Source organism: Elephas maximus, chromosome 10 (genome assembly GCF_024166365.1).
Source record: "Elephas maximus indicus isolate mEleMax1 chromosome 10, mEleMax1 primary haplotype, whole genome shotgun sequence".
Lineage (NCBI taxonomy): Eukaryota > Metazoa > Chordata > Mammalia > Proboscidea > Elephantidae > Elephas > Elephas maximus.
Window position 1 is genome coordinate 64,287,518 of NC_064828.1, and position 17,738 is coordinate 64,305,255.

Below are 17,738 nucleotides of genomic sequence, written 5' to 3' on the forward strand. Positions count from 1 at the left end.
TGGAAAGGATTTTCTCCCTTCTCAGGTACTCATTGTATTTCTCATAAAAATCATAATTATTTATATAAAAATAACTTGGAGAACTACAATGAGTACCTGAAAATGAGCACTTTCCACTTTTTATGATTAAAATATTCTTTTAAATTTCCTCTTCTGTTGCAAATGTAATTTTATATTACTTATTGTTAAACTCATCTTTAACCAGTCTGGATTAATAGCTGAAATATGCATAGATAACACAGAGGTTAAAAAATTAAAATACATGCACCACCATGGAAAATAGTTTGGTGGTTCCTCTAAAAGTTAAACATAGAATTACTATAGCCCAGCAGTTTCACTTCTAGGTATATACCCAAGAGACTGGAAAGCAGGGACTCAACAAATACTTGCACACCAATATTCACTGCAGTATTATTCGTAATAGCCGAAAGATGAAAACCCAAGTGTCCATCACCAGAAGAATGGATAAACAAAACATGGTATATACATAAACAATGGAATATTATTCACATAAACAGAAACTAAGTTCTGATACATGCTAAACATGGACAATCATGTCGTAAAATACCATGCTGAGTGAATAAGTCAGACACAAAAGGACAAATACTGCATAGTCCTACCTATATGATCTGGGGCAGGCAAATGCACGGAGACAAAAGGTTACCAGGGGCTTAGGGAACGAGGGAATAGAAGTTATTACTGAAGGGGTACTGAGTTTCTGTTTGTAGTGATGCTAAACTTTTAGAAATGGATAATGGTCACTGAATTGTACATGTAATAATGGTTAAGATGGCAAGCTTTTTGTTGTACATATTTTACCACAATAAAATTTTTTAAAAAATGTTTTTTAAGGTTTCAGATTTCTCTTTTTCAAACCTCTTTGAGCTGGTAACAAACAGTAACTTCAAGGTGATCTGTAATCTGGCCCCAAACTCTCTTCCAGGCTTAGTTACACCACAACTTCATCGGATTGTTTAATATTCCACATTTGTACCATGTATTTTCATGCTTCCATACTCTTGCTCATGTTTCCCTGTGCCTAGAAATCCTAGTAAGTCCTCAAATGCTGTTTCTCTGAGGTGTTTTGTGATTCCCTGTAGAATTATTTCTTCTTTCTTACCACTTATAATACCTCGTGGGTGTTTTTAGCTGCGATTCACCTCATTTTGCCTTATATCATGTTAGCTGTTTTCATGTTCGTAAACTCTATTCATTTGTTCACTTGTATATTAATTCCAAAAGCCAGGTGCCTACTAAGAACTAGACAAAGGAGCAACAGGCAGGGAGGCTCTGACCAGAGAAGTCTCACAGTTTAGGAGAGAGAAACAGCCATGGTTGGAATTATAAGAGTGCTATTGGACAAGGTGGTAGAGGCCACAGAGGAGGGTGTGTGCCCAAGACCTTGGGGCTGGGGGCAGGGAGGCTTCACAGAGGTGGTTTGTGAATGTTAATAAACACTGCAGGAGCCTAAGCAGACCAGGAAAGAGAAATCAGGAGCCTTAATTATCCACAAACTCAACACTCAGGCTCTGATAGAATCACTCTTATAGTTCAATTTACTCTCAGATCTTCAACAGAACACTTTCTGTCTTTACCTACGTCTAGTTATCTTTTTTTTTTTTTCCATAAGATCTATTGATATATAACATCTTAAAAGGATGTTATATTCAGGAATCTGATAATACCTCCTGCTCTAAATCCTTCTCCATTTACAACTTAGTAGGCGACTGGAGAAGTACTTTAAAAATACTATTTACTTCATGAAGCCCTGGTTGCACAATGGTTAAGAGCTCGGCTGTTAACCAAAATGTCCACAGTTCAAATCCACCAGCTGCTCCTTGGAAACCCTATGGGGCAGTTCCACTCTCTCCTGTGGGCTCACTATGAGTCAGAATCAACTTGAAGGCAATGGGTACTCACTTCATAAATAACGTGACTCTCAGAAACATTATATACTCGTAAGTACTATTGCTTTCCCATTTTGCTAGACAGACAAAATTAGGCACAGAGAAGATCATCTCATTTTACTAAGTAGAAGACAGGAAAGAAAAGGAATGTGTCCTACATTTTGCTCCGTCCTGAGTCCTTCCCCATATGTTGCTCAAGCTCTTCTCTCATTTTAATTTTTCCTTTCAGTGTTTAATTTCAAAGTATAGTTTTGAGGTTTTGCTTATAGGACAAAGGAATTCAGGTATTAGTATGCTTTTCAAGAAAAGCAAAATACTATACAACCTTTCTTTTAGTTCTCTAACAGAAAGAAATCATCTTTCTTTTTTTTTTTCTTCTTAAATCCACAAAGTAATAGTCAGGGAGCTTAGCATATTTGTTATTGTTGTAGTTTTAGGAAGCTTTGACTTTCTAAAAACAAAAGGCAAAGAATATTTTCCAGAATTCCTAAAAGTTAGGAAACCATAACTTCTGCCAAATTTAAACAACTGCTGTTCTGAATCATGTCTATAACCAAAAACCAAACCCATCGCCATTGAGTCAATTCTGACTCATAGCGACCCTATAGGACAGAGTAGAACTGCCCCATAGTTTCCAAGGAACACCTGGTGGATTATACCACCGGGGTTTCCACATCGTGTCTATAAAAAACCAAAACCAAACCCACTGCTGTCGAGTCGATTCCGACTCATAGCGACTCTATAAGACAGAGTAGAACTGCCCACATAATTTCCAAGGAGCACCTGGGGAATTCGCTGATATATGTTACATCATCAATTAATGTTGATTCAATAACTTCAGAGTGTTAGTTTAGTTAGAAGAAAAAACATTCAGCTAAGGAAGGAAAAGTACTTAAGGAGAAAGAAATTCATATTAAAAAGCTAAGCTTTCAAAGCTCCTGGCATTGATCTCCCATAATAAAAGTAAGATAGGAAGAAATCCTGGTTCTAAGTTTAGAGAAATTCCATAAGATAAGGAAGTTGTATAGATTGTGAGGGAGTTGGTGAGAAGGGAAGGGGAAAAGTAAACAGAGCTCCAAAAGGGGTAGTCTGGCATTTGGCTCTGGGGATCTGGGTATTTAGTACTTTATTTTATTTAATCTTTCATTTCAGTTAAAATTTACTCAACATCTTTTATATGCCATCCCTGAGACAAGCACTTATTATAGGTGCTAAGGGTTTAATGTACTTCTCTCTACTGAAACAGGCAAATATCAGAGGAAGAAAATCTCCTCTCAAACAGAAATTATGATCCAGAATATACTCCAAAAGAGTTTGGCTGTTTAAAATCCACCCAGCACACCAAATGATCACTTCTAAAGTTTCTCTCTGTTCCACAAAATTCTACATCTCCCTGCTAAAGAGCGTACTTCATTAAGTCCTGAAAGGCTGCTCCTCCCAAAGCACTCTTTGACTGGCTTCCAAACCGGAAAGGTCATTACATTCCTAGACAGATACAAGTCTTTGCAAGAGCCCCACACACTCTGTCTCAGGAAAGGAAACCCTCAGATGGGCTGCCAAACCCCACAAAAGGGTCACTGGTTCCTAACTCCCCCAGGACCCCAGAGAGAAGAAAGGGCCTCCGGCAAGAGGAGAATCAGGGCCAGTGGCCGCAGAGCCTCAAGGTTTCTGCCACACTGTTATCACAAAGAGAAAAGCCAGAACCCCCAGCCAAAGCCAGGCAGAAGGAATCTGACTCTCCCTCCCAGGTATAGGACGTCACCAATCAATGATGATTTGACACGCTTTCAGAGCCAGGCTAACGGATACAAAACATGCCCCTCTATGAGTTTCTAATTTTTGCAACTGGATTCATTAATTTCAGTCATCTAGCAAAAAATCAGAACAGTGCCAAAGGGGCTGCAGGCTTGCAAAAATGGGAATTAAAACCAAGAAGTAGGGGTGACTCCTACTGGGGTCGTGAAGCTCTCCTTCCTGTCTTCCTTAGGGCCACATGCTTTCTATAGCTATAGGATCATTGAGTTCTGGTCTTATCTTAAACGTTGCTTGTAGGACATTGTCACATATATAAATTATCTCATTCTATTTCTGCCCTAAATCCTATAAATTCTACAAAAATTCAAAGATAAATGTTCAGTGCTATCAAGTTTCCTATTACATCCTTCTTGATTCTTGTTGTTCTTGGGTGCCATCAAGTCAATTTCAACTTGTAGTGGCCCCATGTGACAGAGTAGAACTTTCTCATAGGGTTTTCCAGGCTGTAACCTTTCAAGAGCAGATTGCCAGGTCTTTCTCCCACAGAGCCACTAAGTGGATTTTAACCAGTACTCTTTTGGTTAGTAGCCAAGTGCTTAACAGTTGTGCCACCAGGCTTCTTCCCTGACACTTACTCTTTAGCGAAACTTCAGCATTTCTTTAATCAATTTCCCTACATGTCTCTTTTCTCTGTACCTTCACCACTATATCTCAGGCTAAGGTTAAACTCTTTCAGATAGATTGTAGGCTCCCCTTCTTCCAGACCTTAGCTCCAGAAGTCAAAAAGCTACAACAAAGAACTGCTTTTACCTCTCATTGTCTCTGTGGAATACAAGTACACACACACACACAAAAAAAACCCTGCAATGACTAACATTCTTTGCAACAAGGCAACATGATCTCAGTTCCCATATATTCCCCATACTACACAGATCTGTGTAACAGTTCTCTGCAACTCTCACTGCCAAAACAAAACACCCTTTCCCAGAAACACCAGTTTTTAAGCAGCATTAATTCTCTTTATGTCTTGTGTCATTAGTTGTTTGACAGTCAACACCAGGACTTCTTTGCTCTATGACATGCCTATGACAGTTCAAGGAATCTCAGGTGAACTGACTTGATAAACACTCTTTGCTCACATTTTTTCAGATGCAATTATACCTTGACATTTATCCAATATCAGGTGCAACATTCTGTCACACCCACTATGAATATCTATGGACAGAAAGGGCAGACACAGAACTAAAATTGTTTTATGTGGTAAAGAAAAGATGCCATTCCCCTGATACCTTAAAATTTCCAGTAACTTTGAAATATAAGGTTAGGATGCCAAGGTTTAAGAAAGGCATGCAGAACTCACAGTCCTTCAAGTTAACTAGATTACTGTTTGCCAAAATCAATCTCCAAAGAACTATTAAAATAAGAACTCAAGACCCAGGGTTCTTTAAAAATATTCAGAAGAAGCTTCAACATGGGTAACTGAAAAAACATCCTCTCTCCAAACAGAATTCTCATCTCCTTTCTAAATGAAACAAATTCTGTAGCCAACTCAGCATATGGTAATGTTTGGAGAATGACTTTAATTAGAAAAGTAAAAGAAAGATGGAAGCTACAACCCCGCCCCCCACCCCCACCACATACATAAAAGTTGTAATTCAGAGTCCTTATCCAAAGAATCTTAGGTTTTACACCATAGCATCCTCATAAATTAAGAGAAATGAAAGAACCAGACTCTGGTCCTATCAAGCCAAAGGAGGGGAACACAGATTGACTGAGAATCTGCAACCTCTGAGTGTAAAGAACTACAATGGCTAACTGAAAATATCACCTCAGTTAATCCTCACAACGATTCTACAGGGCAGGAGGCATTGCTACCCCATTTTAAAGGTGAGGAAACTAAGACTGAGTCTGGGTCATTACTTTCAAAGTCACTTGGTAACTGTTTATAAACCACTTCTTTTTTCAAGGTGTTTTTATCTTTATTGTTATCTTTACAACCACCCTGGGTATAAAGGTTAACATTATGTGTAAACATGGCTAGGCCGTGATTCTCCGTATTATACAATTATCCTCCATTTTGTGATCTAATGTAAGTAGAGCTTTCTTAGGGGTGAGGCCTGCATCCAATATATATGGATGTTCTGGGGAAGCTTTCTCCCAATCCTGCATCTGACTCCTCATCATCTAACCTCCAGTTCTTGGGACATGAGCCAGCAACCTGCCACCTGCCCTGCAGATTTTGGAATTTCCCAGCTCTTATAGCCCCGTGAGCCAGCAGCCTGCTCTCTGACCTGGTGGTTTGAGGGTCATCAAACTCTGCAACCATGTGAATCAGGAAAAGCCTCTAGCCTGACACTTGACCCATGGATTTGGGATTTTCCAGCCTCCACAACTGCATGAGCCATTTCCTTGAAATAAGTCTCTCTCTCTCTCTCTATGTATATATACACACATACATTTCACTGGTTTTGCTCCGCTAGAGAACCCAGCTGTCTCAGTCATCTAGTGCTGCTGTAACAGAAATGCCACAAGTAGATGGTTTAACAAACAAAATTTTATTCTCCAAATTTTCCCCTGGACTAGGAGTTTCTCTGTGCAGGAACCCTCGGTCCAAAGGATACACTTTGCTCCTGGAGCTTCTTTCTTGGTGGTATGAGGTTCCCCTGCCTCTCTGCCTGCTTCTCTCTTCTATATCCGAAAAGAAACCAGCGCAAAGCACAATCCAATTCTATAGATTGAGTTCTGCCTCATCAACACAACTCATTAATATCATAGAGGCAGGATTTACAACACATAGGAAAATCACATCACATGACAAAATGGTGGACAATCATACAATACCAGGAATCATGGGCTAGCCAAGTTGATACACACATTTTTGGGGGACACAATTCAATCCATGACATTCCACCCTTTGGCCCCCCCCCAAAATCACATCCTTGCAACACGCAAAACACATTTACCCCATTATATCATAGCAAAAGTCTCAACTCCAAGTCCAAAATCCAAATATTCCTCTTTATCTGTGAAATCTAGAATACAAGTTATCTGCTTCCAAAGGTACGATGGCAAAACAGTCATAAGCTAGACATTTCTATTACAAATGAGAGAAATTGAAGGGAAAGAAGGATAACGGGCACCAAGCAAGTCGACAAAACACATTACATTAGTCCTCAAGGCTTTGAAATTAATCCCTATTCTCTGAGACGATTTACACAATGGCCCTGCCCTCCAGATTCTAGGTAGTGGTCACACTCCCTGGATTCTGAATGGAGGCCCTTCAGCCTTGGGCTTCATTCAGCTCCCTCTTCCGGGCCCACTGGGCGGGCAACTCTGTTCCCTTGGCTTTAGGCATACCATTCTCCTAGTCCACTGAGTGGCAACTCCACTCTTAGAAATACCAGAGGCCATGGCTCCCCCCTTTGAAACTCCAGAGGTCATGGCCAGACCTTTTGAGACTGAAGCAGCTCCGCTTCTGTGTTCCTTGTCCTCTTAGCCCTTGGGCCTCACGCCCACATCTACCCTGCGGGGGCAAGTGTTCCAAAGCTCTGTAGCTCCACTGATAAATGCCTGGAGGCACCCCCACTCCATCAGGAAGCCTCTTGCACACAGGTACTCAACTCTCTAGCTCTGTAGGTTGGCTCCGGCATTGTCTGCTTCTGGTCTCCTGGTTCTGCTGCTACCAGGCCTCTGCTGCTCCAAGTTCCCTGCCACCTCCAATCTTCTGCACTGCCACTCCTCTACCCATTCACAGTTTCAAAACTGCTTGCACATTTTAGGTATCTGTTAGAGCAGCACCCTACTCACAGTACCAAATTCTGCCTTAGTCATCTAGTGCTGCTGTAACAGAAATGCTACAAGTGGGTGGCTTTAACAATAAACAAAAGTTTATTCGCTCAATCTTCTGGACTAGGAGCTTCTCTATGCAGGAACCCTGGCTCCAAAGGGCATGCTCTTCTTCTGGTACTGCTTTCTTGGTGGTATGAAGTCCCCCTGTCTCTCTGCTCGCTTCTCTCTTTTATATCCCAAAAGAAACTGGCTCATGACAAAATCCAATTCCATAAATTAAGTCCTGCCTCATCAACACAACTGCCGCCCATCCTCCCTCATTAACATCATAAAGGCAGGATTCACAACATATGGGAAAATCACATCAGATGACAAAATGGTGGACAATCACATAATACCAGGAATCATGGTATAGCCAACTGATACACACATTTTGGGGGGATACAATTCAATCCATGACACCAGCCTAAGACATTTGGTACCAAGAGTAATTCTACAGGGACAAAATCATAAGGGTGAGTTTTCTGAACTCATTCTCAAGTCTGGTTAGTCTTAAAGGCATCGATGACTCTGCCTCCAGTAGTAAAAAGGGCACTACTAATCCATGGCATGAGGTGGCAATAGAAATGCACAAAATATCACTACCACTGGATCAAATACTTGTGATAAACAATGCTCTGAGTGATTACATACTTGATGCTTTTCTATAATTTTGTAACAATGGGACATATAAGAAGTTGGTGGTTGGTCCTACTTTTGCTAGACAAAGTGGTGAAAGAAATGAATGAACTCAAAGCTTCAGAGTCACAGCTTAAACACCACATACAAGACCTGAAAGTTGTCACTTATGCCCTGAAAGGAAGCCTTATTTCCTGTAGTAACAGAGATGATATTGCCGAAAATCAAACCCAGAGTCTTATTGCAAGAGTGGCTGAATTACATCAGTTGAATTCCCAACACTGAATAGTGTCAAAGTTAAAGTGAGAGTATTCATTGGGAAGAAACAGGATCCTGAAACTTGGGATGGGATGGGGACATATGGGCAGATAATCAGAAAACTGAGGACAGTGAGCCCTTAAATTCTGATGAATCACTCCTGCCAACAGAACCAGCTGTCTTACTCCCATCTGAAGGGATCACTCCTTTTTTGTATGCTAAGCAACCCTCCCCACTAAAACCATTAACCCTTCCACCCCCATCAGATGAGATTAACCCAGCTGTGGCTAAAGAATCTTTGTCTAAGATATTGCCTGGGGTGGTGCCTGGGGCATTGCCTGAGGCAGGTGTCTTACAAGACATTGCTGAATGTCCCCAGGACCTAATCTCTCTACACATTTTTGCTTCTAGACCTATAACCAGACTTAAGTCCCAGCAAGCCCCAAGAGGTGAAGTACAAAGTGTGACCCAGGAGGAGGTACACTATATTCCAAAAGAACTGCTTGATTTTTCTAATGTATACAAACAGAAACCTAGGGAATATGTGTGGGAATGGCTATTAAGGGTGTGAGATAGTGGTGCAAGGAACATAAAATTGGATCAGTCTGAGTTTATTGATATGGGTCCACTAAACACAGATTCTTCATTCAATGTTTCAGCTCCAGAGGTTAGGAAAAGATCTAATAGTTTAATTGGTTGTTTTACTGAAGCATGGATTACAAGGTGGCCTACACTAAATCAAGTTGAAATGACAGATTTGCCTTGGTATACTGTAGAAGGAAGTATTCAAAGCCTTCGGGAAACTGGCATGTTAGAGCAGATTTATCAGACTGGACCCACAGACCCAGCCATGGAGTGCCCAGAGAACACACTTTTTTACCACAACCTTGAGGAACAAATTTGTGAAGGGAGCCCCAGCATCCTTGAAGACCACTGCAATTGCATTTTATGTAAGTCAAATTTGATTGTGGGAACTGCCCTAATTGAATTAAGACACTTAACTACAATGAGGTTGATTGGATCTCATGGTGGTAGGGGACAAGTGGCAGCACTCAATCAACAAAGATAAGGTGGGCATGGTTACCATAATGGACAGCAGAGTCAAAGCAGTAATCAGAATAGCCTGACTCATGGACCTATGGTGTTGGCTACTTAGTCATGGTATCCTAGGAGTGAAAGAGATGACAAATCTACTAAATATTTACTTGATCTGTGTAAGTGGAAGAATTCTAGGTCAAGTGAACAGCAGTCTAACTCAAATCGCCAGAATAAAGAGTCATGATTCTTCAATTTATTCCCAGACTTCAGCCAGTTTATAGACATACAACCCCTTGAATGAAAGGGAGGCCAGGTTTCCTTGAGGAAGGACCCCACTATACTGCCAAAAATTTATACCATTAAGCTTTCTCCCAGCATTCCCCAAAGGGATTGATGGTCTTTAACGAGAATGTTCATTGGGGAAAAGGAAATAATCAGACTTTTGGGGGATGCTGGACACTGGTTCTGAACTGACACTAATTCCGTGAGACCCAAAACATGAGTGTGGCCCACAACTCAGAGTAGAGGCATAGGAAGGTAGGTTATTAATGGAGTCTTAGCTCAGGTCCATCTCACAGTAGGTCCAGTGGGTCCCCGAAGCCATCCTGTAGTGATTTCACCAGTTCCAGAATGCATGATTTGAATAGACATATTCAGCAACTGGTAGAACACCCACAACGGATCCTTGAAATGTGGAATAAGGGCTATTATGATAGGAAAAGCCAAGTGGAAGCCATTAGAACTGCCCCTACCTAGGAAAATTGTAAACCAAAAGCAATACCGTATTCCTGTAGGGACTGCAGAGATTACTGCCCCCATCAAGGACTTTAAGGATGCAGGGGTGATGATGCCCACCACATGCCTATTCAACTCACCTATTTGGCCTGTGCAAAAAACAGATGGATCTTGGAGAATGACAGCGGATTATTGAAAAATTAACCAGATGGCGACTCTAATTGCAGTTATTGTTTCTGATGTGGTTTCATTGCTTGAGCAAATTAATACATCTCCTGGTACTTGGTACTTAGCTACTGATCAGGCTAATGCCTTCTTCTCCACACCTGTTTCAAAGAACCATCAGAAGCACTTTGTTTTCAGTTGGTTACCTCAAGGTATATCAACTCTCCAGCTCTATGTCATAATTTAGTCTTGCAGAGACCTTGATTGCCTTTCCCTTCCACAAGGCTTCACATTGGTCTATTACATTGATGACATTATGCTGACTGGACATAGGAAGGAAGAAATATCAATGACTCTAGACTTATTGCTAAGATATTTGCATGCTAAAGGGTGGAAAATTAACCTAACAAAAATTCAGGCGCCTTCCACCTCAGTGAAATTTCTAGGGGTCCGGTGTTGTGAGGCATGTCAAGATACCCTTTCTAAAGTGAAGAAAAGTTGTTGCATCTGGGCCCTTGTACGACTAAAAATGAGGCACAACTCCTGGTAGGCCTCTTTGGATTTTGGAGTCAATATATCTCTCCTTCGGGTGCGCTACTCTGACCTATTTATCAAGTGACTTGAAAAGCTGCTAGTTTTCAGTGGGTCGCAGAACAAGGGCAGGGTCTGTAAGAGATTCAAGCTGTTGCACAAGCCGCTCTGCCACGTGGGGCATATGATCTGGGTGATCCAATAGTTCTTGAAGTGGCAGTGGCAGACAGAGACGCTGTTTGGAGTCTTTGGCAGGCCTCTATTGGTGAATCACAGCACAGATCCTTAGGATTTTGGACCAAACCCCTGCCATCCTCTTCAGATAACTACTCTCCTTTTGGGGAACAACTTTTAGCTTGTTAGTGGGCTTAGCAGAGACTGAACACTTAACCATTGGCCACCAAGTGACTATGCAGCCTGAGCTGCCCAGCATGCACTGGTTGTTATCTGACCCACAGAGTCATAAAGTTGGATGTTCATAGCAGCACTCTATCATTAAATGGATGTGGTATATATGAGATCAGGCCTGAGCAGGACCTGAAGGCACAAGTAAGTTACATGAGGAAGTGGCCTAAATGCCCATGGTCTCCACCGGTTACATTACCTTCTATCTCCCAGTCTGCATCTATGGCTCCATGGGGAGTTCCTTATGATCAGTTGACTGAGGAAGAGAAAACTTGTGCTTGATTTACAGATGGTTCCGTGTGATATGTAGGCACCACTTGAAAGTGGACAGTGGCAGCACTATAACCCCTTTCTGGGACCTCCCTGAAGGACAGTGAAGAAAGGAAATGCTCCCAAGTGGGCAGACCTTCAAGCAGCTCACTTGTTCTTTACTTTGCTTGGAAGGAGAAATGACCAGATGTGCAATTGTATACTGATTCATGGGCTGTGGCCAATGGTTTTGCTAGAAAGCCAGGAATTTGGAAAGAACATGATTGGAAAATTGGTGACAAGGAGGTATGAGGAAGAGGTGTGTGGATAGACCACTCTGAACGGGCCAGAGAAGTGATGATATTTGTGTCTCATGTGAATGCTCACCAAAAGGTGACCTTGGCAGAGGAAGGTTTTAACAATCATGTGAACGGGATGTGGATACCAGTCATTCCCTTTCCCCAGCCTCTTCCATCATGTCCCATGGACTCATAAACAAAGGGGTCATGGTGGCAGTGATGGAGATTAGGCATGCGCTCAGCAATACAGGCTTCTACTCACCAAGGCCTATCTGGCTACAGCCACTGCTGTAGTGCCCAATTTGTAAGCAGCAGAGACCAACACGGAGTTCCCAACAAGGTACCATTCTTCAGGGTGATCAACCAGCAACCTGGTGGCACATTAATTACATTGGACCACTTCTATAATGGAAAGGGCAGTATTTTGTTCTCACTGGAGTAGACACTTAATTCTGGATATGCACCTGCCTTCCCTACTATCTGTGGACTTAAAGAATGCCTTATCCACCACCATGGTATCCTAAACAGCATTACCTCGAATCAAGGAACTCACTTCATAAAAATGTAGTGCAGCAATTGGCCCATGCTTATGGAATTCACTGGTCTTATTATATTCCCCATCATCCTGAAGCAGCTGGCTTGATAGAATGATGGAATGGCCTTCTGAAGATACAATTATGGCACCAGCTAGGTGGTAATACCTTGCGGGGTTGGGGCAATGCTCTCCAGGAGGTTATACATGCTCTAAACCAGCATCTAAACCAGCATGCTGTTTCTCTCATCACCAGGATTAACAGGTCCAGGGATCAAGGGGTGGAAATGGCAGTGGCACCACTCACTATTACTCCTAGTGACCCACTCCTCACAAAATCTTTACTTCCTATACCCATGACCCCATGCTCTACCATTCTAGAGATCTTAGTTCCAAAGGAGGAATGCTCCCACCTGGAGACACAACATGGATTCCATTGAACTGGAAGTTAAGAATGCCACCTAGCCACTTTGGGTTCCTCATGTCTCTGGATCAATAGGCAAAGAAGGGAGTTACCATATTGGCTGGTGTGACTGATCCTGAATATCAAAGCAAAATCAGGTTGGTTTTGCATAATGGAGTTAAAGAAGATTACGTCTGGAATACAGTAGATTCCTTAGGGTGTCTCTTAGTACTATCATGCCCTGTGATTGGAGTCAATGGAAAAGTACAATTCAGTTCCGACATGAGTACTGATGGCCCAGATCCTTCATGAATGAAGGTTTGGGTCACCCTACCAGGCAAAGAACCATGACCAGCTGAAGGTCTTACGGAGGGGAAAGGGAATACAGAATGGGTAGTGGAAGAAAGTAGTTCTAAATACCAGTTACGACCACATGATCAGTTGCAGAAATGAAGACTATAATTGTTATGAGTATTTCTTCCTTTTTTTATTATATGTGTGAGGATGGTGCAGGATTGCGTGGTGTTTCATTCTGTTGTACACAGGGTCACTATGAGTCAGAACTGACTCAATGACAACAACAATGTGTGTGTGTGTGTGTGTGTGTGTGGAGAGAGAGTAAATATTTTTGTTTTCTTCTCTCCCTTATCACATTACTTATTATAAAATATAAGGTGTAAACACGGCTAGTGCGTTTTTGGTTGTATGCATGTTAGGCACAAATATGATTTTATTATTGTCTTTATTTAGAGATTATGTATGGTTTAAGGAGATGTGTACAGGTGCCAAGTTGACAAAGGGTGGACTGTAATGGTTAGTGTTATGTGCCAACTTGGCTAGGCCATAATTTTCAGTACTATATAATTATCCTTGATTTTTTCATCTGATGTAAGGGGATTTTCTTTTGGGACATGGCCTGTATCCAATATATAAGGATGGTCTCGCAAAGCTTTCTCTTGATCCAGCATCAGATTCATCATCATCTGACCTCCAGTTCTTGGGATGTGAGCCAGTAGTCTGCCGTCTGACCTGCAGATTTTGGGATTTGTCAGCTCCATAGCCCCGTGAGCCAGCAGCCTGCCCTCTGACCTGCCTATTTGGGGTTTGTCAGCCCCTGTAACCACGTGAGTCAGGAAAAGCCTCTAGCATGATGCCTAACCCACAGATTTGGGACTTTCCAACCTCCATAACTGTGTGAGCCATTTCCTTGAAATAAATTTCTCTCTCTCTTTCATATATATACATATATATATGCTTTACTGGTTTTGCTTCTCTAGAGAACCCAGCCTAAGACACTGGGTAAGGGAACCATTATTCCAATGCTAAAGATGAAGAAATTAAGAAAAATAATTAACAGTTACCTTGTCTGTAATTTTTAATTTCCAATAAGACCTGATAAAATTTGGATGTTAAAGCTCTAGCATGATTTCATAACCTAGAGCCTCTGTGCAGTTGCTCATCTTGTAGATTCATCCTGCTTAACTCAATTTTGTCTTTTTTTTCTCTGTTGAAAAACTACCAGATGCAGTTGAGTTCTCTTCAGAGCATTGGGATACTAATTTGGAAGTGATAGTGGCATGAAAATTGTCTTTGCAAGCAGATTTCATTCCAAGTTCATTCTTCCTTTGAATGAAAAACAGTGCGAAGGACTCTCCTGGTACTAAGATCACATTGAGAGAATAAAACCCAAGTCTTATTTATTGAAAGTCTTTGGAAAAGGCACAAATATTACTTTATCTACCTACATCACCTGAGCTAAGGAAATGGGTTTCACATGAAAAGTGTGGACAAAAGCAAAAAAAAGAGAGAGACTAAGAAATCTGTATTCTAAACCTTTCTCTGTGCCACTAACAGCACAATTCTGAACAGTTGCTTGAACTTCTATTTCCTTTATCTGTGAAATGCAAACAATTATTCTTGTTGAACCTATCTTGTTAGAATTGTTGATGGGAAAATAGCATAATAAAATATTGTTATAAGAATCTAACACGATAGCTTGGATAAACAACACATATAATGATTGTCTAAGTAATCAGTCTTTCCTCTGAGCCTTTACCTTCTCAGTACAGTAAAATAGGGCTCTCTTAAAATAAAATGAAAAAATCCAGTCGTATCAATCTCCTGCTTAAAATCCTTCAAAGTCTGCCTACTGCTAAATAACAAAGTCTAAGCTCCTAGCAGCATGTGATCTGTTTCTACCCTATGGCATGTCCAGTCTCATATCCCACCACCCTTCCTTTTCAGGAATAATGTACCAAATGCAATGCCCCAAACATATTATCTGTACATAGATGATGTGTCATATGCTATCTCTTCTGTGTGGAATGTTCCACCCCGCTCAACTCAGACTCAAAGGAACTTCTTCACTAAAATCTTCCCAGCCAGATTGAGGCTTTTGACAAGGAAGGAGTTATGCTCCTTAAGTCAAGTGATTACTATACTTACTACATTGAACAATAATCAATATCCCAACCAAAGTATGAAAGTATACCTTTTCATAGTGCCTACCCCAGTCCTGACATACAGTAAAAATGTAAAAAGAGTTTATTGAATGACGAAATCTCAACTCTGTTTAAACATAAATTATTTATACGTACATATAGGAATATGCCGCATATAAAATATATGTTTAGAAAAAAAGACTGGAAAAAACATAATAAATTATTAATTAAATTATTAACCTCTGGTTAGGAGAATTAGACAGTGTTTGTTTTCTATGTTTTCCAAGTTTTTTATTACACTTAATTTTTCAAACAAGTTTTTTTTAAAACTTGTAAACAAATACGAATGAATGAATGAACACAAAATAATGGTGGGGATCTTGCCTTATTCATCTTTGTGTCCACTCCAATACTCCACCCAGCCCAGTGTCCTGCACAAAGGTGTTCATTATATTTGTTTGAATTGAATTTTATTCTGTTGAATTAAATAATTGAGATGTCTAATTCATACAGAGCCCCGGTGGCGCAGTGTTTAAGTGATATGGCTGTTAACCAAAAGGCCAGCAGTTTAAATTCACCAGCCACTCCTTGGAAACCCTATGGGGTAGTTCTACTGTGTCCTCTAGGGTCACTATGGGCCAGAATCGACTCCACAGGAACATTTTTTTTTTAACTCATATATTTAGAAATTATTCAGTAAATGAAATTAAATATTGTCTGACTTTAAGTTAAATGGTAAAAAACATAAACACAAGTGATTTCTATATCTAGCATCTTTTTTGCTTAGTGCACATTTTAGGATATACTCATACCCTCAGAACACAGAATAAGAATGGCCACCATGTTGAACTACACAGTGACAATCGGCAAGTTACTTAAACTCTTGGGAAGGATCTTTCCATAGCTAAAAAACACTCTGATGATTTAAAATTGATGTAAATTTTACGTTGGAATATGACATTTTTAGCTTTATGTCCAATTTCAAAGGAGGAAGCACTTACCTACTCCAGGAATGAGGCACTTCCCTACTTGCCAAGCCACCCTGCCCCACCTGATGTACATTGGGAGAATTTCAGTGGCCTTCAAATGGCTGTGAAGTCTACAGACTGGGAGTTTTACATTCTTCAGGTGGAGACTGTAAAACAAATCAAGGGCAGTCTCCTGCACACTAAGGAGCAGGTAGACTGGTACCTGGAGGGCAATTTGGCAAAAGCAAGCAAGAACCTTATAAAAAATGCATCCTCTGTGGACCACCAATTCTACTTCCTGGAATGTCAACTAAGGACATGTAGAAAGATTTAGCTTAAGAAAGAAAAAAAAAAGTGCTTTGCTGTATTATTAATAATAATGAAAAACTGGAAATAACCTAATGACCACTGAGGCCACTGGTTGAGTAAATTGTGGTATATATACTGGGTGGAATTGTGCAGTGTTATAAATGATATAGAATTATACTTATGGACATTAAAGCATATTCACAATATATTATTCAGTGGGGAAAAAAGTAGGTTGCAAAACAATATGTGTAGTGTGAACACATCGTTAATAGGTACTGACAGACACAGATGTGAGCAGAAAAAAACCTCCAGAAGCATGCTCATGGAAATTTTTAACTGTGGTAGGAAAATGAGCGGTTGTTCTTTTAAAAATTCCCTCTATTTTCTGATTTTTCCTTCCATGAACATATAATTAAAAATAATACTTCTATACTTAGAGGTGATTCTAAAAATAAACAAGTGAACAATAAACCACCATGTGTAAGTTCAGAAGGGCTTTCTTCAGCTGCACTCCGTTCCTCATATTCCCTGAGCAAACCTCTCCGGGGTACAGTGACCATCTCTTAGAACCTCAGAGGAAGCCTGGATATAGCTGCCTTCTTCACTTCCAGGCCACTGAACCCTGGGTGCCACCAAATGATACATTAGCTTCAGGGCTGGCGCAGGCTCAGTAAACACCCGGAGCCATTTCCCCATTCCAGCTCAGTAATCACGCCCATTCCCCAGTTTGTTGGGCTGCAGAGCCTTGCTTGTTACTTACCTCCCCAGAGGGCGGCGCCCCTCGTGTGACCTCCTCATAGGCGCCCACCTGCTCCCAGGTCGCCAGGAAGGCATGGGTGGGGGCAAAGCGCGTGATGGAGCGCGGGAAGCCGGCGCGTACATAGCGGGCAGCTAGACCCAGCACTGCTGGGGACGTGTCCTCACGGTACAGGATCCGGCCCCTGCCCTGGCTGGTGTCGATGTCGGCCAGGAAGGGGGCGATGGCTGGGAAGTCTGTGGGGAAATCATCGTCTACGTATTGGGTCTCCCTCGGGAAGTCCTGGGTGGAGATGATGCCATTGGTGCCCACCTGAGAGGAAAGACAAAAAAGGTGACGGTCACTTAGGCTGCATGAAGCCACAGGGTGGCCACCGCAAGCCCAGATGTGCTCGCCCACCCTGTCCCCCAGGGAGGGAAGGGCAGCCACGCTTCCAACCGCGCCAGGCACGAACGCACTGCATCCACCCACAGGGAGCCAGACTCCCGGCTCAGGGCGACCAGCGCACCTTCAGCGGGT

At 41.5% G+C, this 17,738-nt stretch overlaps 1 protein-coding gene across 3 annotated transcripts in view; it reads right to left on the reverse strand.

Annotated features, from left to right (window-relative positions):
- Positions 1–17,738, reverse strand: part of NID2 (nidogen 2) — an 80,866-nt gene that overhangs the window by 61,790 nt on the left and 1,338 nt on the right. For all 3 annotated transcript variants that reach the window (XM_049897983.1, XM_049897982.1, XM_049897984.1), the window contains one exon: positions 17,223–17,531. In XM_049897983.1, coding sequence (XP_049753940.1) covers positions 17,223–17,531 — 309 coding nt within the window. The remainder of the gene's footprint in view (positions 1–17,222; positions 17,532–17,738) is intronic.